The following is a 21,750-nucleotide window of genomic DNA, read 5'->3' as shown; positions in this document are numbered from 1 at the left end:
GCCCATATTGGGCTGGACCCTCCTATCAACTAGTAATTTAAACAGTGCTCCACAGACTTCCCCACCGGCCACTCCTCTGAGGTTTCATCTGCCTAGGGTGTCAGATTGACAACAGAGATCAGTCACCACAAGAGGTGTCTATATATGACCACAGTACCTTACCCCTTACCCCTTACCCCTTACCCCTTACCCCTTACCCCTTACCCCTTACCCCTTACCCCTCCAGCTCCACACTCCACCCCTCTCTGAATTAAGGACTGGAGAGAGGGTTCAGTAGTTAAGAATGCTTGTTACTCTTGCAAAAAAGGGTCGCAATTTGTTTTCTAGCACCCGCATCTAGCAACTCACAACCAGATCTCACAGCTGTCTGTGGCTCCAGCTCTAGGGGATCTAACACCTCTTCTGGCCTCTGCAGGCACCTGCATTCATGTGCACAGCTACCTTCTAGACACATGCATTCACATAAATAAAAATAAGATAACGCTTTAAAAACTGAATTAAGCTGGGTGTGGTTTGGAACACCTTTAATCTCAGCAATCAAGAGGCAGAGGCAGGAGGATCTTAGTTGAAAGCCAGCTTGGTCTACTTAGTGAATTTCAGAGTAGCCTGGACTATACAGAGAAATCCTGTCTTGAAAAAACAAACAAAAACCCTGAAAGGATAATAAAGCAGTAGAACTCAACATTGAACCAGGGACTAAAAACTTCACATGATGGAGCGTCTCAATACAGCAGCAAAGGCCAGGATGAAGGCCGACCAGCCTTGTAATAAAACACCCTGACCATTTATTAGGAGAAAGAGGCTGCTAGGTTGCCACAGACCACCTGGCAAGGAAGAGTCACAGGTGGAGTTTCTGCAGTCAGCTGGTTAGAGCACAGCCACTGTCACCAGCAGAGAGGACTCATGTGCCGCCTGGGCCACCTGCTCACCTCTTATGCTCAACTGGCTCCTCCCTCCCACAGCCTGTGTATGCTGCTACCATGTTCTGACCAGGTCCTCCTATTTCAAGTAACAATCAAGACACTCTCCCCCCACAGACAGACAGACAGACACACTCATGTCACACATACATATGCACAGATACATATATACACATGCACACATGCATGCACACACACAGAGATGTGCTTTACACACACATCACTCACACACATGCACAGACAGCGTGCACACATGCATGAGCACACACACACACACACACACACAGAGAGAGAGAGAGAGACACTGGTATGCCCACAGGCCTACCAGAGCCAGACAAAACCTCCTAAGACTTTCCTCCATGTGTCAAGGCAGTCGAAGTGGACCACAACAGCCCTGAGGTAATATCAGCTACACCAACACATTGTGCACATGCCAACTGAAATAAAAAATAGGACACGCGTGTCACTTTGTCTTCTCTCAGAATTCGAAGTCTTAGCCAAAGTAATAAGCCAATAAAAAGAAATAAGATGCACAAAATTTTATATCTAAAAACCCTACCCTAAAACCCCATCAGAAAACTCTCGGAGATGATGAACTCTTTTTAACAAAGCGGTAAAATAAAAAAATCTACACGCAGGTCTGGGGCCCAGGCTCAGTCATGCAGCATGTGCCTCAGCTCCACAAACCCAGGCTCTGTCCAGAGCCCTGCAACAAAGGAAAGAAGCGGGCATGCACACAGCTTGATGGAAGGCGAAGCTGCTCTGGGAGACTTAGGACCTTAGTGCAATCTTCAGCGGCCCAGTAAAAGGCAGGGTGTGGCTATGTGGGTGCGGCCCAAGCCTGGAGACTAGAGTGCTGGGCTCCCTGGAGTCAGCCTAGATCCAGGTTCAGCAAGAGAACCTGTCTCAAAGGAGTAATGTGCACAGTGACAGAGCTGGACACCCAAAGTCCTCTGGCTTCAGAACATGCACATTGCATACGCATAACCAACCAACAAAAAAAGGGGGGGAGGGGGAGGGAGGATGGGGAGAGGGAGGACAGGAGGAGGAAGGAATTAAAGGAAAGGTGGGAAGGAGGGAGGAGAGAAGGAGGGAGGAGGAAGGCAAACTTACCTGGAAGATACAATATAGCCCAAGACATGAGCTACCAACAGCTGCCCATGTGTCTCCTCTAGGCGGATACAGAGCTGGTGTGTGGCTTCCTCTGCTGTAGTGGCCAAAGGTACTGGCACAGTGAAGGAGGCCCACTTCCGGGCCTCCTCAAAGGCCAGCCTTAGCCTCCCTGGGTGGCCACACTCTGGGAGGCTGGCCCAGAGGACATCTCTCTGGTCTGGGCTCAGCATCCTCTTCTCTGCAGCCAGCAGCAGCTGGATGAACTCCTGGCCTTGACTTCCAGACAGGGCCTTCACCTCCCAGTAGGCACTGGGGTCCTTGAGGGTCTGTTGCAGGTTGTGTAACACCTCCTGGCCTGAGCATATAGAGATGATGAGGTGCACTCTCGGAGGACACTTGAGGGGCAGCCAAAAGACCCTTGGAGAATGGCGTCTGGAATCTAGGTCGTCCACGGAGTCCAGGAGTAACACCAGGGACTCGAAGTTCCTCTGGGACACAGTGTGGAGGAGAGTGTGGAAGAAGTGGCCCACCCTGCTGTGGGCCTCCAGGACCTGGGCTGGGGGCAATGGCAGCCCATATGCCAAGCACAGCTGGAAGGACAGGCTCCTGAGGAGACTGCGGGCATCCAGGCTCAGCTTTGATGTCCCCAGCAGCCTTAGGACAGCCACCGTCTTGTGGCCAAGCAGCCCTGGTACCTGTTGGGCTAGCTTGCACATGAGGGTGGTCTTCCCGATGCCTGGTGGTCCAAAAAGAACCAAGGGAGTATGCGTCCGACTCTCGTCCTGTCTGAGCCGCCGCCCAAGCTGGGCCAGGAGCTCCTGGTGGCCACAGAAGACCTTGGTAGACTCTGTGCTCTGCCAGAGGTGGTGGCGGATCTCTTGGTAGAGCCAACCCAGCTCCTGTCTGCCCAACTCCAGCTCTCGCAGCTGCTCCAGGACCTGATGGTTGGTCCTGGCCACGAACTGTTCACTCAATTGCTTCAGGTAACGGGCGTGAGCCTTGTTCTTGGGGTTGACCAGATCGCGGCTCCAGGGCACGTGGTGGGACTTTAGGGCTCCAGGCTGAGCATCCAGTATGCGCCCTTTAAGACCACTGAGAAGACTCTGGGCATTGGTGTCCAGGCAGCCATCTGCCAGCCGATCCACCATCTTCAGAGAGCAGTCATCCAAGATGTGTTTACTGAGGTCCTGTACATCTCTCAGGAAGACGGTAGCTCCCTGGTCTCCTCGTGCTGAGTTCAGTAGGCCACGCTCGATCTCCCACTCAATGACTACAAAACAGAGAGGGCAAAAGGAGTCATCAAAGTCACCAAGGCCTGAGAGGAGATGCTGGGAAACATGTTCAGAGGAACACAGGCTGTCAAGTTTAACAAATGGGACAGTCATTTGGGGCGACTTGCAAAAGCCTATGTGGGAGGTTAGGATGTGTGAGCACACACATATGTGTGTGTGAGGAGGAGTGTGTGTGTGCATGTGTATATGTGTGGGGGGATGTATGTAAGGGGTGGGTGTATGTATGTATATATGTATGTATGTGTGTATATATGTGTGTATGTGTATAAGGGGGTATGTGTGTGGGGGTGTATGTATGTGTATATGTGTGTATGTATATGTATGTGTGTGTATGGGGGCTATGTGTGTGGGGGGGTGTATATATGCGTATGCATGTGTGTGTGTGTGTGTGTGTGTGTGTGTGTGTGGCAGGGTTGGGGGTAGAGTGGGGTGAATATTTACAGATCAGACCTTTGGAGATCAGAGGCCAACCTTTGTCATGCCAGGGGCTCAATGGCCAGCCAACCTTCCCAAAACTGTGAGCTTCAGATTCAAGAAGGGACTTTGTCTCAAAGGAATCAGGTAGATAGTGACAAAGGACATTACTGATGTCCTGCTCTGGCCTCCATTTGGAGCACCCACCCAAGCACATGCACACCACACACACACACACACACACACACACACACGTCCACAGCTGGGACAGCAGGGTGGGCCCACCTACAATCCCAGTCCTCAGGAGGCTGAGCTGACAACTGCTGGGCTGAGCCAGCGTGGGCTACTACACAATCACTTCTATTTTACATTTATTTATTTAGTAAGTTAATTGAAGGGGCGGTGTTTGTGGGTTTGTGAGTGTGTGTGCCACCAAGCATGTGTGGAGATCAGAGGACAACTTGTAGGACTCAGGGCCCTCCTCTCATCACAGGGTCATCAGCCTTGGTGGCAAACGCCTTTAGTTCCTGAGCCATCTATCTGGCTGAGCACACACAATTCTAAGCCAGTCTGGATTACATAGAAGGCCTTGCCAAAAAAAAAAAAAAAAAAAAAAATTCAAAATCCATACACAGTGTGTGATCCCATTGATAAGAAATATCCAACAGCAGCAAGCTAGACCAGAGGAACAGGAGTGGCTGCTTCATGGGGACAGCCTCTTATTAAAGTGATAGAATGTTCTGGAATTAGACCGAGGTGGCAGTACACAGCATGGTGAGTATTAAATGCCCCTCAACTGTTTGCTTTACAGATGGGGATTTTATCCCTGTGAGTGACACCTCAGTGTCTTCACACAGTCGATCAACAAACACTCCACTCCTGCATGTGTTAGCATCTGCAGTGCACATGAGGGCTTGGCATTGAGGTTACTTCAGGTGCCAAGTGAGTAAAACCGTGCTCCCTGACACGAAGCAAGGGGCCATGGTGGCTGTGAAGGCAGAAGAAGGAGAAAGGGTTTTTACAGAGTTTGGAGTCTTTACTAAGTAGCTGGGTAGAAGAGACTGCTGCAGTCTGGGAATCAGCTTGATGGGCCAGAGAAAAGTCTGTGCATTCGGACATTCCCACACTGCAGCAAGAGGACAGCAGACCACACCCAAATGAGTCTGCCTGAGTGTGTCAGCAGAATTGTTTTTATAAGCACAAGCTGCAAGCCTGGCTCGGCGCATTACCACAGCTGTCTGATGCCTGTTGCAGGTTGTACCTTAGCTGCCCCGGGACTCTTTTATCTCTTAAAGATTTATCTGTATACAGCCTTGCCTGTCTTTGCTACTGAAGAGGAATTTTGGAACACTTATCTCCCCACCCCTCAGAGGAAAGGCTAATTAACATTCCTTAGTCAGAGGACACTTGCTGGACTAACATTCCAGGGACGGACCAACACTTGCCACTTACTTGCCACTTCCTTCCCCAAAGACCAATCAGTTTAAAAGTCACACTGTTCTGCCAATCATATTGTGTTTAGTCACTGTTTCTCTGGTCCACCTCTTAAACTGTATAAAAACTGCTCTTTGCTTTAGCTCAGGGTTCCTCTTGCCTGCGTGCGAGGGAACCCCAGTGCACTGGTTATTATCAATAAACCTCAAGTTTTTGCAGCAAATCCCCTGTCTGTGTGTGTTTCTGCGGGAGCATGTCCCCTAGTTTGGATCTTAGAGTCCAACAAGCTCCCACTGACTTGTCTCAGGAGACTCTTGTTTTGAAGCAGCAGCCAGATCTGAAGAGTTATTTTTGAAGCCTCTCTAGGGCTCAGTGGAGGCTCCCAGCTCTCTGCAGATGGAAGAGCCAGGTCCTTGGAGATCCTACATTTCAGTCAAAAACAAGAGTCAACTGAAGTCCTTTCCAAGACAGACAAAAGAACCTGATCTTGTCTGAAATCAGGTTAATTGGAAAGCAACATTGTTGTGTTAAATTCTGAGTCTTGGGGCCTGTTCAGCAGAACTCTATATAAATTCCTGGGCTATGACTCAGTGGGCAGAACACTGCCTTGTATGCAGGAAGCTTTAGACTCTGTTGTCCCACCTGTTGAAGTCTACCATTGTCCGATAGCCTTCTGAGCTCAGCGAAAAATGGCAAGCTCCCCTTGCCCTCTTTTCATCTTGGGGAATCCCAGACCCCACACCCTATACCTACGTGTAGCCTTGGTTAGATTACAGGTTCACCTTCCTTTGTCCTGATAAGAACCTGTTGAGCTAGCACCTAAGATTCCTGGAATGCCTCCCCATGCTAATGAGGCACCTTAATCCCTTAGCCTTCTGACCTTTGCCCATCATGGATAGTCCTACGCCCAGCCCCAAAACTATATAACCCTTGATTTACCCTGAGTAAAGTTTATGTGTCTCCCCAAAGCTGGTTCTGGTGCGTCATTATTATTGTTTGTACTGATGGGCCATTCAAAACCCTGTTCCTTAACTCGCTCCCTTCATCCTTGTGGGCCAATGACCAAAGGGAGATGGGAGACCCACAGGACTCCACCCCAATGCCATGTAACCCAAAATGGTGATGCTCACCTGCCATCTCAGAATTCTGGAGACAGAGGTAGGGGCATCAGGAGTTCAAGGTCATCCTTGACTATATAACAGGTTTAAGGCTAGCCTGAGCTACATGAGATCCTATCATAAATAAATAAATACTCCAAGAGGCTCAGTGGGTGAAGGGCTTGCAATAATTATATTCGTGAGGATTCCAGTTGGTATCCTCAGCACTCACATAAAGGCATGTTGATTGTAACCTAGCACACTGGAAATGGAGACAGAGGCTCTGTGGAGCAAGCTGGTCACCTAGACTAGCTTAATCCTTGAGCTCTGGGTTCAGTGAGAGACTCTGCCTCAATGTACAATCAGAAGATAGCTGACAATCTTAGGTTACACATTTGCACACACACTTTTATAACCTGTGCACACATAAGTGCAAGCATGCGTGTGCATACACACACACACACACACACACATTGCATTCTAGGGTCAGTGAGCATCGGCATGTGGTGGCCCTTGCCATCGAGCTTGACAACCTAAATTCAACTCCTGCAAATTGTCCTCTGACCTCCACATGTCTCTATGGCTGGCACACACTCCTCAGCCAATAAATAAATGCATATAAAAATAAATAAATACAGCTAGGCGTGATGGCATGTGCCTTTACTCCCAGCACTTGGGAGACAGAGGCAGGCCAACCTCTGAGTTTAAGGCCAGCCTGGTCTACAAAGCGAGTTCTAGGACGGTTGGAGTTACACAAAGAAACCCTATCTAAAAAAAAAAAAAAAATAAGACACTCCCCCAAACCAACAACATTATCATCATAAACAACAAAGAAGAGAAAGAAAGAAAGAGAGAGAGAGAGACAGAGACAGAGAGAGAGAGAGAGAGAGAGAGAGAGAGAGAGAGAGAGAAGGCAAGGAGAAAAGGAAAGGAAAAAGAGAAAAGAAAAAGAATGTATATGCATTCCTGAACAACCTCAGTCCCAGGCAAGCTGAGATGACAGTCACCCTGGGAGACAGGAGGGCGGAGTCAGGGTCAAGAAGAGGGTCCCTGAGACTGACATTGGCCAAGGCTGTGCAGAGTCATACAGGGTTAACGATGACTGAGATGATACACTTCACTTGCATTTGAGGTCATGGGGGACATGTTGGCTTGGATATCCTGTGTTCTATGGACCCCTGGAGGATCCCTGGGTCTCACCTGATCGTTGGTAGCACATCCATTGCTCCTGGCTGATGAGGCCTAGCCGCCAGGCCTCTTGGGCTCCACCTCTCAGGACAGAGGTTAAGGTGGCCTCCTCTGGCCCTGGGACCACCGGCGTTCCTGGAGGCTGCAAGACGTAGGTGGGAGGAATGGTGTTGTCGTCTCTCTGGAAATGTCTGGTCACCAGCTCCAGATCTCGGGGCCTGGAGGTCAGCTGAGCCCTTAGTGCCTCCCACTCCTTCTCCTCAATCCTCCGTGGAACCGGGCAGGGGCCATACTGGTCACCCAGGAGGGCCTGGCAGGGAGACAGACAGAGACAGGTATGGGTTCAAATCCCACCTGATACTGAACTCTGGGATTGTTAAGGAAGCACATTGAGATCATGAGACCAGTGTTCATGGTCACCTGACAGTGTGACTATGCACAAAGAAGCTGGTGTGGAAATGATTCCCACACTCAGGGTGGGGGCTGAGGCGGGAGGTGTATAAAATCTAGGCCAATGTGGACAGCAAAGGAAGGTTGTCTCAGATGAATGGGGCCCTCAACAACAGCTTCAAGGTGGAAGAGGAAGGAAGAGGAGTAGTGACAAAGGGCGTGGGGAGGAAAGGAGAGGAGGAGATGGAGGAGGAAGAATACGTAGGAGGGGAGGAGAGGGGAGAGAAACACCCAAAATTAGTAATTCAAGCAGGCCAGTGTGTGCATATGCCTAAACATGTACCTGTACATGCAAATGTGTCTGTGCACATGTGGAGGGGGTGCACATGCATATGTGCACATGTGAAGAAAAGTAGTGAGTTTCTGCTCTCATGTTGCCCAGGTTAGCTCCTGCCTCAGCCTTCTGAGCAGCTGAGCAGAAAAGCTCAGGCCACCAATCCTGGGTCCCTTTTGGCCTCACAGGAACAAGATGGCCAGCAGAAGACCCTTCCAGCCTCACAGGGGAGGTTAAACCATTCACTTGGTTTAGTGTGGTGGGAGCAAGAGAGGTGCTGGGAGCTGTCACCAGGAGTCCTTGATACTGGAGCTCCCACCTCCCCAGGGGCCCAGCCTCTAAAGGAGGAGCCTGGGGAGCCTGAGGCCTGCTAATGAGTTATTTACCACAGAACCTTCTCCCCAGGGCACCAGTGTGGGTCTGATTTTCATGGAAAGTCCCCTTAACAATAGTGGCAGTGACAGGCAGGTTCTGAAGGCAGAGAAGGCAATGCAGGAGGGGGCGTCAGTAGAACTCAGTTGTGGAGCCACGGGTCTAGAAGGTTCCGAGGACTGGTGGCATGGACATGAAGGAGGTGTGAGGACAATCCATCTCCCATGCAGCTGAAGCCACCTTGTGCTTTTCCCAGCCTGCAGTGTGGGCTGGGAGTTGGCTCCCTTGAGGTGTCTCCCGGACCCACCCCTCTGCTTGGGGGTAGTTTATTTTGGTGCTTGGGGATACTTCCCACCTTAAAAAAAATTTTTTCAGGGCTGTCAAGATGGCTCAGTGAGTACAGGCGCTCACCACGGACCAGACAGCCGAGTTTAATCCCTAGAACCCACGTGGGAGAGGAAGAGGAGCAACTCTTTCAGGTTGTTCTCCAACCTCCACATTCAAGCCAAGGCCTGGGCCCCACCCACATGCATACATGCATACACGCATGTATGCATACATATACACATATATGCATGCATATGTACATACATACACACATGCACACATACATTCAAATACATGCACACATACATACATGCATATGTACATATGTGCACACACATACACATATACACAAACACACACACATACCCAGAACTGGACAGGCTAGTGGCATAGGCCTGTCATCCCTACACTCCAAAGTTGGAGGCAGAAAGATTAGAGGATTGAGTTAATGGCTTGATAATGGTTATCAATTATCAATTAATTAATGGATAAATGGTTAATGGATAAAGGGTTGAGTTAATGGTTGGTAAGCTTGATGTTATCCTGGACTACCTGAGAACCCTTCTCAAAAGGAAAAACAAAACCCAGTTCTCCTTTGAAACTCAACATGATCATCAGGTCTTTAGGAAATTAAACTTAGAAACATGGAAAAAGAACTGAGAACACATGTGTGTGTGTGCATGCATACATACATGACTTTCGCATGTGAAAATGAAAGGTCCACATTGTATGACTTTTAGTCCTCCCTCTAATTAAATGGGTGGGTGTGTGCTATTGTGAATGCAGTACCCAAAAAGGCCAGAAGAGGGAGGCAGATCCCCAGGAGCTGGAGTTACTAGCATATGTTGCCTGATGCAGGTGCAGGGTCTACACAGGAGGTCCTAACTTCTGAGCCATCTCTCCAGCCCACACTTTATCTCTTGAGACAGCATCACTCCAGGAACCTGGAGCTCATTAATCACCTAGCTTGGCTGTCAGTGAGCTCCAGGGAATCCATCTGTCTTTGTCCTCTGGATGCTGGAATCACAGGCCTACTCTGTCACCAGCTCAGGGATTATCTTGGTGACAGAGGACAAACAGGTGTGTGTATGAGTGGACCAGGCCAACAGAAACATAGAGACAAAGAAAACAAACTCCCAAGAATGTGGGTTTCTACTTTCCCTATTGTTTCCCAGAATCCCCCAAAGCTCACAGATGTAAAATGGACCAGGTGTGAAGGGTGAAGGGAGCTTCAGACCGACCTGGAAAATTCCCTCCTGAGTCAGCGTTGTGCTCTCCAGCTCACTTACTGCTGCATTTGATTACTAATGCCTGGCACTGCTTCTGTCATGACCAATCTTTGAGGACTGGGATGTTAGCTCTTTTGTTTGGTTTGCTGTCAGGGACCACATTCTACCGTGACACACTCACCACAAAAGCTGGTCCTATGGACGTTTTCTGACAACGCTCCAGTTCTTCTAAGCAGAGTTCTGTGGTCAAGTAGTCAGTGGCCTGTGTGTTCGGAATACCCCACCTCAGATCAACCACCTGGGAGTCAGAAGGACGAGGTTCTGATGAGTGACTTTTGTTTTTTTATTTCATTTGACTGGAAAACAGTATCTTCCGATCAGTTTTGCAACACTCCTCCTCTGAGGGGATTCTAGATTATACAAATTTGAAGTTAGGGATGTAGGGAAGTGGTCGATTGCTTGCCTAGCATTTCCAGCGATGGGCTGAGGATGTAGTCTGTGGCAGGTGGTTTACATAATGCTCGCAACCCTTAGATTCCATTTTGTACAAGAATAAAAGAACAGAAGTAGCTCTCCCCTTTGTCCCAAAACTCAGGAGGCAGAGGCAGGCTGATCTCAGTGAGCTCGAGGCCAGCTGGTCTACAGAGCAAGTTTCAGAACAGCCAGGGCTACACAGAGAGACCTTGACTCAAAAAAAAAAAAAAAAAAAAAAAAAAATCAAAAAAGAAAGTGTCTCCTCCGTAATTATGAGGAAACAGAGAGATGGGCCCAGACTAGGGAGCCTTCTTTGGGTTTTCTCCAGGATTCCCAGTGGCCTCTGCCTCAGTTCTTGGTCATGAACTTCAAGGAACGTTCCCTGGGGTCCTGATGCCGAGGATGGGGGATGTTTGCATAAAATCAGGTTTGGAGGGTTGGGAGGGCTGTCTTAGAAGTTAGGAGTTGTGGTAGTTTGAAAATGCTTGGCTCTGGGAGTAGCATTATCAGGAGGTGTGGCTGAGAGAACCCCAACTTGGAACTTCCCACCAAGTCTTAAGGAAGGTTCCAAAGTCCCTCTCCCTGCCCAGCCAATTAATGTAAAGGTCACCAGGACCACCAACCATTACGTGCCTAGTTGCTGTTGCTATAATCTGCCCTCAAGAATTGTATAAAAAGCTTATGAAAGAAAAAGAAGGGGTCGCCTCTCCTCTGGGTGCAAGATGACCCCAGAAGCTGGAATAATGAACCTCTTGCTTTTGCATCGACCTTGGTTCTCAGTTGGGGGTCTCCTGAATCTCAGTTGGGGGTCTCCTGGTAGCTAAGGTTCACTTTGACCTTGTTGGAGTAGGTGTGTCATTGTGAAGATGGGCTTTGAGACCCTCCTAGCTTCCTGGAAGAGTCTCTTCTGGTTGCCTTTGAATCAAGATGTAAAACTCAGCTCTGCCCGCACCATGACTGCTGCATGCTGCCATGCTCCCACCATGATGATATTGGACTGAACCTCTGAACCTGTAAGCCAGCCCCAGTTAAATGTTGTCCTTATAAGAGCTGCCTTGGCCATGGTGTCTGCTCACAGCAGTGGAACCTAAGACAGCAGCATTTGCTGCTCTTTCAGAGAGCTGAGTTCAGTCCTCAGATCTCGCTTTGAGCATCTCACAACAGCCTGGAACCCTAGGTCTGGGAATCCACAGACACCTGCACACATGTGACACACAGACACCTACAGGCTCGAATGCACATAAATAAAAAATAATAATAAATCTTTAAAAATAAAAACTGGGGGCTGGAGAGATGGCTCAGCAGTTAAGAGCACTGGCGGCTCTTCCAGAGGTCGTGAGTTCAATTCCTAGCAACCACATGGTGGCTCACAACCATCTGTAATGGGATCCTATGTCCTCTTCTGGTACATCTGAAGACAGTAACTGTGTACTCATATACATAAAATAAATACATTTAAAAATAAAAAAATAAAAACTGGCTTGGTAGGGCTGAGTCTGCATTGGTTGGTAGTGAAGGGGTCAGCTCAGGAACAGAGAGGCTAATTAACATTCCTGGTAAGCTCAGGAAAGGCCTTGGGAGAAAGAGAGTAGTCAACATTCCTCAGACAACAGGGGAGAAGACCTACCTGCAGGTGGGGGAGGCCCAGAGCACATGACACATCCCACAGGATGGACCGTTGCCCACCTGCAGACAAGGGGAGTCCCTGCCACCTCATTCCTTAAAGACCATCAATTTAACAGTCACACTGTGTGCCTAGCTGCTGTTTCTCTATGCTACCCCTGGAAACTATATAAATGTCTGCTGAATGAGCTGAGCATGGTTGCCTCTCCTTTTGGATGCAGGATGACCCCAGCATGCCAGCGCAGTAAATTCCTCTTGCTTTTGCAAAGCTCCGGCTCTGCGTTGTTCACTCAGGGGGTCTCAGGCAAATGAAAGCTCTCTAGAGTCTTACAGTGGAGTGCTTGCCCAGCACACACAAAGCTGCAGGTTTGATGCCCAGTGTCTAGTGTGTGGGGATGTGGGGAGGGGAGACAACAATGGGGTCATGCCTTTTATCCCTGCACTTGTAGGTAGAGGCAGGAGAATCCAGAACAAAAGGCCATCCTTAGCTCAGAGAGGTCAGTGTCAGCCTGGATTTCATGAGACTGTCTCAACAACATTTAACATTTTTAAAGGAAGTTGGGTGGGTTTTTTTTTTTTTTTTTTCTTCATTCCTTTTAAAAGGAGGGCATGTCCAAGCTTGCTGGGAACACACTTTGTGAAGGATGGTATTGAGAACAACAGGAAGTGACCCAGCAAATTCTCCTTGGCAACCACACATGAGGTCCACCTCTGCCCACAGACTGGCAGGGAAGTGGGGGGTAGGGAGAGGTGGAGAGAGATAGACGGTGGGAGGGAGCTGGGCAGAATGGCAGCCTGCAGCACTGACCCTGTGCAGGCTGGAAAGACAGGGAGACAAAGAGTTCTAGGAGCTCGCTCTATCTTTGTAAATTCTGTAGCCCAGAGAGAAAGGAGGGCAAATCAGGAACAATTACAACAATGAGAACCAAGGCTGAGAGGAGCTAGGCAGGGAAGAAGCAGTGAGTGGAAACCTCCAGAGGCAGCCCCTTCCCTTCCCCATCCCCACTAGGCTAGTCAGGTGCTGGTGCTGTCTGCCTGGGGGCGGCAAGGGTGTTAAAAGGACAGGCACAGCTGTTTGGGAGCCTTCCATGTGAGAGTCCCTTTCTGTCACCGTTCTGTTCTGGTGGTGCTGATGATGGACTCAGAGCCCTCACACACGTGAGGCAGATGCTCTACCACTGAGCTGCAGGCTCAAGTCCTGCTCATTTTATTTTACTTGTTTATTTGGCGACATCATCTCCCTATGCTCTCCAGGCTGGCCTTGAATTCTTGGCTCAGGTGATGCAGAGGACCCAAGTTCTGTTCCCGGCACTCACAAGATAGTCCATCTGTGACTCCAGGTCCAGTGACTCTGACACCGTCATCTGGCCTCCACAGGTAATGCACACATGTGGTACATAGACAGGCATGAAGAAGGCTGGGAGTAAATGCAGTGAATAACCTGGTGAGCCTTGTTTACCGGACTCTTCCCCCCAGACCTTACCTAGAAACTTTGTTTCTCAGTCAACAGAACCCATTTGTAGGGGAAATGTCATCTGTACATTATAGCCTGCTGTCTTCTATGCTCTCTCAGCCAGAGACCACACCAGATCCCAGAACCTTAAGCTATAGAACCCATATTCATGGTCGAGATCACATGTCCTTTGCCAAAGAGTTTCCATGTGGTCACAGCTTATTATGTGAAAACAGGATTGAGATAATAGTTACCAGGAAAAACAAGTTTTGAAAAACTATACTGTACTGAAACATATCCAAAGTAAACGGCCTGGAGTCAGACTCCAGAAATTTGATGCAGCCTGGCTAAGTCTCACTGAACTGGGTTTCCTTCTTGCCTCTCGAAGACCGTTTCTCCGCTGACCACGGCATTCATAGGGACCCTCACAGTGGCACATGCCTTTAATCCCAGCAGAGGAAGGTGGGGCTCTCAGACGTGTAGCTCAGTGTGACTAACACACATAAAGCACAAGGGTCCATCCATATCACTGCATTGTCTGGGTTGGAGGCGCACATCTGTCACCCTATCACTTGGAAAGTAACACAGGAGGGTCACAAACTCAGCACTGTCCTCAGCTACACAGTGAGTTTAAGTCCAGCCTCGGCTAAATGACACCTCGTCTCAGAAAGCAAGCAAACAAACAAACAAACAAACAACATTTTGAGTTTTGAGACCCAACACTAAAGCACCAAACAGAAGGCAAGGGGTGGTATGGTTTTCCAGGTGAACACAGATGATTACCTCGAATGCCAAGCCGTGCCTCTGGCAGAAACTCTGAACCTCAGGGTAGGCTGTGCACTGCAGGGCTTCTCGCTCTGTGTCCATATCTGCAAGGCATAATCAGGAGGGTGTCAGAGAGAAGATTCCAGAAGTCTGCCCAGCCCACTTCTGTGCTCTGTCTTTCATCAGACCCCTGCAAGGTTGGAGTCCTCCTAAATATCATAAAAGAAACAGCAGGAAGAGGAGGAGGAGGAGGAAGAGGGAAAGGAGGAGGAGGAGGAGGAGGAGAAGAAGAACAACAACGAGAAAGATGGGGCCAGCAAGATGGCTCAGCAGTAGAGGAGCTTGCTGCCAAACCTGCCCACCTGCCCACCTCCCCACAGGACAGAAGGAACAGACTCTTCTTGAACACTGCCTTCTGACCTCCACACACATATTCTCTCCTGCTGCACACATAACTCCACCGAAAGACCACACACAAAATTAATAAAATCTCAAAATGACACGGAGTCAAACCAAAGAAACCAACCGCTCCACGTCAGCGGAGTCACCTGTGTGAGCTCCACAATATCACAGCCCAAGCCGGCCTCAGCCCCAGCCCGGGAGAATGGTCCCAGTGTGGCGTGGGGGCGCAGGGAACACTGGGAGATGGAGCCTCTGGCCCCAGCACGCAGGAGGCCTTTCCGCTGCTTTCCAACCCCACGAAGTTGTGTAACTTTTCACTATGTCCTCCTTATCCGAGGGAGATGTGATTCAGTCACGGTTGGCTCATACACTCTTGGACCAAGAACGGGGGAGGCCCTGGGTTTCATCCCTCGTATGGCAACAAAACAAGAGAATGCACCAAACACAGCCAGGACTCTCAGCTGATCACGAGCCAGATAAACAAAGACAATCACGTGCAAATACAGGCTGATCCATTCCAGGCTCTGTCTGTAACACATTAAAGGATTATTCCCAGTTCCTCTGAAATGCAGAGTGAGCCAGGTAAGTTTGTGCTGCTTGTGTGTTCGCTGTGCTGACGTAAAACTCACAAGTGAGACAGGGACAACACCCCTGAGCCACGCCCCCATCCCCTCACTGGGGGATTCTAGGCAGGGAGTCTCCCTAAGCCACACCCCCAGCCTCTCATTGGGAGATTCTAGGCAGTGCTCCACCACAACCCAAAGTAACTGACTCAAAATATCCTCAAAATTCATAGTCTGACTTGGGAGCTGTCCAGGACAGTTTCTGGGATCCATCTCCTAAACACCTGTTCCTTTCCCAATCCGTCTTATCAACTTTATTGGTTGTTTGGACCGGCTCATAAAATACTTATTAGATAGTACATTCAGGCCAGAGCCTAGGTAAGGGTGAAGGGCACATCAAGAGACACAGTAAAGTCTGAAACCAGGGGCCTGCACATGGCTCCAGTGTCTGAACTTTTCAGGCATACACAGACCTTTGGGTGTGGGGACCCCAGGTTCAGTCCCAGCACTGACAAGCCAACAGATCAAAAAATACATGCAATCCATGTGATGTCAGCCAAAGGCCACACAGTCTTTACTGGAAATTTAAACATGGCTGTGCACGGTAGTGCACACCTTTAATCCTAGCACTCAGGACCCAGGCAGGCAGATCTCTGTAAGTTCAAGGCCAGCCTGGTCTACAGAGTGAGTTCCAGGACAGCCAGGGCTACACAGAGAAACCCTGTCTCAAAAAAAATTTAGTGAATAAATAAAAATTGGACAGTAAAACATGCTCTACAATAGAAAGAGAACCTGACCACACTCAGGCAGATGGGAAGGGAAGCTTCGCATTTGGAAGGTCAACCATTAGATGCTGGTACCCTATGGTGCTCCAAGCTCAGCAACAGTGCTGTGTGCCCAGTGACAGTGCTGTGTGCTCGGTGACAGTGCTGTGTGCCCAGTGACAATGCTGCGTGCCCAGTGACAGTGCTGTGTGCTTGGTGACAGTGCTGCATGCTTGGTGAATTCAGCCTGCAGTATGAACCTGACTGTAAAAGTATTTATACCAAAAGAAATGGGAGCTAATGCAGATCAGGCCTTTTCATGTATACTTTTATTTAATGTAAAGAACAGAGTAAATATTGCCAAGGACAACGCCATATACAGCTGGGAAGCACAGAGCTTGGTCAGAGGGCCACCATACAATTTAAAGCACGGGGGTTAGTTATTGAGATGGCTCATTGTGTGAAGGGGCTTGCCAGCAAGCCTGAAAGATCCAAGTTCAATTCCTTGGACCCACCTCATAGAAGAAGAGAAGCAACTCCTGAAAGTTGTCCCTTTTGTGCACAGCTCATGTGCTCCCACATACACACACAATTAAATGACTGTATACAAATAAGGGAGGGCCTAGGAATGTGGTCAAGTAGTAGAGGGCTTGCCTAACATAGACTGGATTCAATCTCCAGGACAAAAGCATCAAACAAATAAATAAACACAAAAGGAAATCTTTTCTAAAGGAAATGCTGGGTTCTGCCTCCAGCAACTCCCAAGCATACACAAGGCACAATATGAAAAGCAGAGCACACAGGGCATTTCTCCTGACCCCTGTTGCAGTACCAAGCCACTCACTATGTCCAGAAGTTTAGTCTATGTGATGGAGAAAGAAACAGAGTCCAGGAGAAGCCCTGACAATGTTCTGATGTGCTCACCAGCCCATGTGTGCTCACACACTTCTTGTGGAGGACACCCTGAGGCATCACCCACCCTTACCTGAGACAGTAGAGCTGATGAAGATGACCACAGAGTTGCCAGGAAAGGGTGCTGGCAGAGAGCCTGCCTGACCCTGGAGAAGCCGCTGGCGAGTGCCAGGGCTGAGGGGCCCTACAGCCATGCTTCCCATCCACCTGGATGATTCTTCCTCAGCAAAGTCCTGAGACTCATGCACCTCACAGAAGCAGCTGAGGAGCCCTCCCAGGAGGCTGGCCAGGTACGGCCATCTGTAAGAGGGGATGTATCTCACACTCTGGGGCCTCTTGGTTACTTGCTGCCTTGGTCACCCCCAGCACTCCTGCAGAGATGCCCAGATGCTTGTCAGCAAGTGCTAACAGCCTGTGGGACGGAGACTTCTCTCAGTGGATGTTGTAGCCTCCTTCAGGCACCAGAGTTGTCTTCTAGCTTCTAAAGGAAGCTTCAGTGATCACCATAGCAACCATGGTTCACAGCACTGGGTGCTGGAGCCCAGGGACCAGACAATCTTTCCAATACCTAGCTCCCCTGGGGCCTCTATGTAAATTGGGCCTGAGCCCAGGTGTGCAGAGCGAGTCCAAGGGATGCCGGGAGCCATGAGTAGACCTGGTATTGGGAAAAGATTCCACTCCATCCCACCCTCTCTGCCCCTCTCATAAGCCAGCATTCAGGCACACCTGGAGTGTTATGTTGACCCAGAACACATCAATGTCTGCAGACATCAGGAATAGGAAACTGGGAATAGGGGTGCCAGGAACGTCAAGTGAGTGAAGGGCTTGGGGCATGGCTCAGGGGTGGAACCCCTGCCTAGAATCCCCCAGTGAAGGGCTGGGACATGGCTTAGGGGTGAAGCCCCTGTTTAGAATCCCCCAATGAGTTGCTGGGGGTATGGCTCAGGGCTGGACCCTATCCCTAAAATCCCCAGTAACTGTTGGTACGGATGGCTCAGATGTGGCCTAGTTTCTAGCATGCACAAAATCCTAGATCAGTGGTTCTTAACCTAAGGGCTGTGACTCCCTTGGCAGTCAAAAGACAGCTTCACAGGGATTGTCTAAGACCATCAGAAAAGGCAGATAGTTACATTATGATTCATAACAGTAGCACACATAGTTATAAAGTAGCAAAGACGATAATTTTATGGTTGGGAATCACCACAACATAAAGAACTGTATTAGAGGGTTACAGCCTTAGGAAAGTCGAGAACCGCTGCCCTAGATTGACTCTCAATGCAGATGTGGGGAATTGGGAAGAGAATGGAGAGAAAAAAGAGGGAGGAAACCTCCCTGGCTGTGTCTGATGCCCCCCCCCCCCACTTCTCAGTCTTATCAACTCCAGTGATAGACATAGAGTGAGCCTGCATGCCGTCTCACACAGTATAAGCGCCAGTTCCTGCATTGTCTTCTTGGAGTGTGGATGCCTCAAGCCTCCTGGTTCAGGTATCAGCTCTATCTTCTGTGAATTGAGAGCAAAAACCCCTCAGGACCTCTGCCCCACAAGAAATCTATCAGGCAGCATCATGAGTCAACCGGAGAATGAATGCGGATAGCACCTCACAGGAGTATGAGCTGGGCACTGAAGACACAGACTGTCAAAGAACCGCACGGAGTGAGTACTTAATGGGCAGAGAGAGAGAGATGCAGATACAAATACAGATATATGCACTATATGATGTTGTTTTGTATACGTCACTTACATGAAGTAGTAATATGTTAAAGGAATGGCTTGGTGGTACGTACCTGTGACCTCAGCACTCTGGAAGGTGAGGCAGCCTAGGTTATAGCAACATCCTATCTGAGGAGGCTGGAAAGAAGCACTGGCTGCTCTTCCAGAGGACCCAGGTTCAGTTTCCAGCACCACATCGTACCTTACAACCACCTGTAATTTCAATTTTAAGGGTCCAGAGTCCTTTTGTGGCTGGTGAGGGCTCTGCACACACATGGTAAAAGACCAGGGTGATGGCGAACGCCTTTAATCCCAGCACTCAGGAGGCAGAGACAGGTGGATCTCTATGAATCCAAGACCAGCCTGGTCTATAAAGAGAGTTCCAGGACAGCCAAGGTTGCACAGAAAGGCCCTGTCTCAAAAAATTAAAACTAAAGTCAAAGGTTAAAAAGCAGAACAGAAGCCGGGCGGTGGTGGCGCACACCCGTAATCCCAGCACTTGGGAGGCAGAGGCAGGCGGATCTCTGTGAGTTCTAGGCCAGCCTGGTCTACAGAGTGAGTTCCAGGACAGCCAGGGCTACACAGAGAAACCCTGTCTCGGGGGGGGGGGGGGGGGGGGGAAGCAGAACAGAACAAAACAAAACTACAGGGCTGCCAAGATGGATCAGAAGGCAAAGGAGCTTGCAGGTAAGCCTCATGAGTAGAATTGGTCCCGGACTAATATGGTACAGTCCACACACAGGCTGTATCATGCTCACACACACAAGACCACATCATATTCAGCATGTGGACATGTACCCTTGATGATCACTTCAAGACATTTAGAGGAGGCTCAGACATCTTGGTCTTGATCTTCACCCCAAGACCCCAGGGTCTTTATGCCCTCTGACCCTGGCTTACCCAATTTCTTCATGACACTCTGTGAAAGGGGGTGTGGGAGAGAGTGTAACTTGCCCTATGGCCCCTAGCTGTATCCACTAAAGATAAAAAGCACTACCCCCCCAATTGCCACCAAAGTCCACAATCAAAAATCTCTCCAGATGTCAGTGCCTCCTTGGGAGCAGAATCTCCTTGGGAAAGGTTCCCTGGCCTAAACTGGACATGGTGGCACACACCTGTAAGCACATGGGGTGCTGGCCTAGCATGGGAGTCACAAAGTGGAGGCAGGAGGATCAGGAACTCAATGTCATCCTTATTTATATATGTGGTGAGTTCAAGGCCAGTATGGATTTCATGAGACTATATGGACACCGAGTGGGTGGGGGTGGGGCAGCACTCAGACTATGCATGCCAGAGAAGCCATTGTTCCCTATCAGCCTGGGTCAGCATAGCAAATGGAGGCCAGGCTGAGATCCTGCCTCAAAAAGGCAGAAGGTGTGAGGAGGGGGGAGGAGAACGAAAAGGAGGAAGGGAAGGTGGGGAGGAGAAGGAAGAAGAAGAAGAGGAGGAGGAGGAAGAGGAGGAGGAAGACCCGTTTGTGCTTTACCTTGGCCCTTAGTACATGCTAAACCAAATCTTTCCCATTCTCATTTCAGTTTAAATGCTGCCTCTGCTGAAGGTCCTTGATCTGATGTAGCCTTTCAGCCCGTCCCTGTAGGGCCCACCCTGGATTCTGTGCCACACTCACCATCAGCTCCCACGGCTCTCCATGTTCAGTGTCTGCTCCCTGGGAAGTGTGGGATCCACAGGTGCATAAATCCTGAAAACTCAGGTCAGCATGTCCAGCACACAGTAGGGGCTCACTGACGACCCAAGCTCAGTAGATGCTTGGGAAGCTGCACATCATTTTGGCTCCTGTGTGTTACTGAAAACACCTCAGCAAGAGTGGGGCATCTTCCACACATTCGGGGTCCTTTGCAGCACCCGCTCCGGGCTCTCTCCAAGATGCCAGCTTCTCACTTGCTGCCATGGAGGGCATCATTTGGAAGTCTCCAGGAGAAGCTGGTGAAAGAAGGAAGTTCCCTGGGCCCAGAGCCACAGTGGAAACAAGGCTCTACCTCTCCTGGTAACTTTTGTCTTAGGTACTTTCTGGTCACCCAGCTGAGTTCTCCAAGCAACTGGGAAAAAGGATAGGAACTGGCTGTGCCGAAGCCCAGGCTGGGCACCCGGCCAGGCCCAGTGGTTAACTGTTGTGTGCCAGGCTTGACAGTTCACACCAGCCAAGCTGTCTGTGGGGGTGGTGCACGGAGCTGTCTGTCATGCCATCCCAGGGCCACAGAAAATGTGCTTTAGAGCTGGAGAGAGGGTCAGAAGTTAAGAGGGATTGTTGCTGTGTTCTGTACTGAGCAACTACATTGGCTGTGACTCACAATCACCTGTACTTCCAGTCCATCAGTGAGGGAACTCAAGGCAGGAACTGAAGCAGAGGCCACAGAGGGTGCTGTGCACTGGTTTGCTTCCCAATGGCTTGCCCAGCCTGCTTCCTTATACATCCAAGGACCACCTGCCCAGCGGCACCACCCATAGTGAGCTGGGCCCTCCCACATCAGCCACTAGCTAAGAAAATACAGCTGTCTCGTTCCACTGAAGGCCCACTCAACAGGAAGGAGATTGAACTGGTACTGGAAACCTAGCCAGGTTCTCAGTTAGTAAGGTCAGGGATCTTAGAAAACAATCTACTACTATCCCTTTGCTAGACTAACATAGTCTCGGACTGCGTTCCACTGAGATCCACAGATAAGTGCGGCTTCCACCCTTGTCACTAAGCCTCTTAACAGCAAATAGAGCCAGTCACAGCAAGCTACCACTGGACAACGCAGAGATCAGGAGATGGTGAGAACCAGCCCCAGTGGATACATCCTCATCACAACTGTGATTCCATCTGTGGCTCAGAGAACATCTGCACAGAAGCAATGGGAAGATTTAAGAGCCAGAATAGCAGGGAGTCTGCTGTGAAACAGTCTCCCTAGAAATGGCTCCATAAGCAAGACAGGAACAAGGTCAGTGTTAATCGGGAAGTAAGAAAATTCCATG

The 21,750-nt window shown here is 49.6% G+C and overlaps 1 protein-coding gene across 7 annotated transcripts in view; it reads right to left on the bottom strand.

Annotated features, from left to right (window-relative positions):
• Positions 1 to 20,840, bottom strand: part of Nwd1 (NACHT and WD repeat domain containing 1) — a 59,602-nt gene extending 38,762 nt beyond the window's left edge. The window contains exons 1-6 of one of the 7 annotated variants that reach the window (XM_076914460.1): positions 17,140 to 17,572; positions 14,444 to 14,529; positions 13,524 to 13,624; positions 10,292 to 10,408; positions 7,471 to 7,768; positions 2,034 to 3,303 (exon numbers count right to left, since the gene is read on the bottom strand). In XM_076914460.1, coding sequence (XP_076770575.1) covers positions 2,034 to 3,303; positions 7,471 to 7,768; positions 10,292 to 10,408; positions 13,524 to 13,616 — 1,778 coding nt within the window. In that variant the 5' untranslated portion in view covers positions 13,617 to 13,624; positions 14,444 to 14,529; positions 17,140 to 17,572. Of the gene's footprint in view, positions 1 to 2,033; positions 3,304 to 7,470; positions 7,769 to 10,291; positions 10,409 to 13,523; positions 13,625 to 14,443; positions 14,530 to 14,973; positions 15,277 to 17,139; positions 17,573 to 20,404 lie in introns of those variants that run through there. The other 6 variants (XM_076914461.1, XM_076914457.1, XM_076914458.1 and 3 more) reach the window with 6 other exon arrangements.
• Between the last annotated feature and the right edge of the window lie 910 nt (positions 20,841 to 21,750).

The sequence above is a fragment of the Arvicanthis niloticus genome, chromosome 16, assembly GCF_011762505.2.
Source record: "Arvicanthis niloticus isolate mArvNil1 chromosome 16, mArvNil1.pat.X, whole genome shotgun sequence".
Classification (NCBI taxonomy): domain Eukaryota; kingdom Metazoa; phylum Chordata; class Mammalia; order Rodentia; family Muridae; genus Arvicanthis; species Arvicanthis niloticus.
Note: the sequence above shows the minus strand (reverse complement) of the source record. Positions and strands in the feature narration are given on the sequence as shown.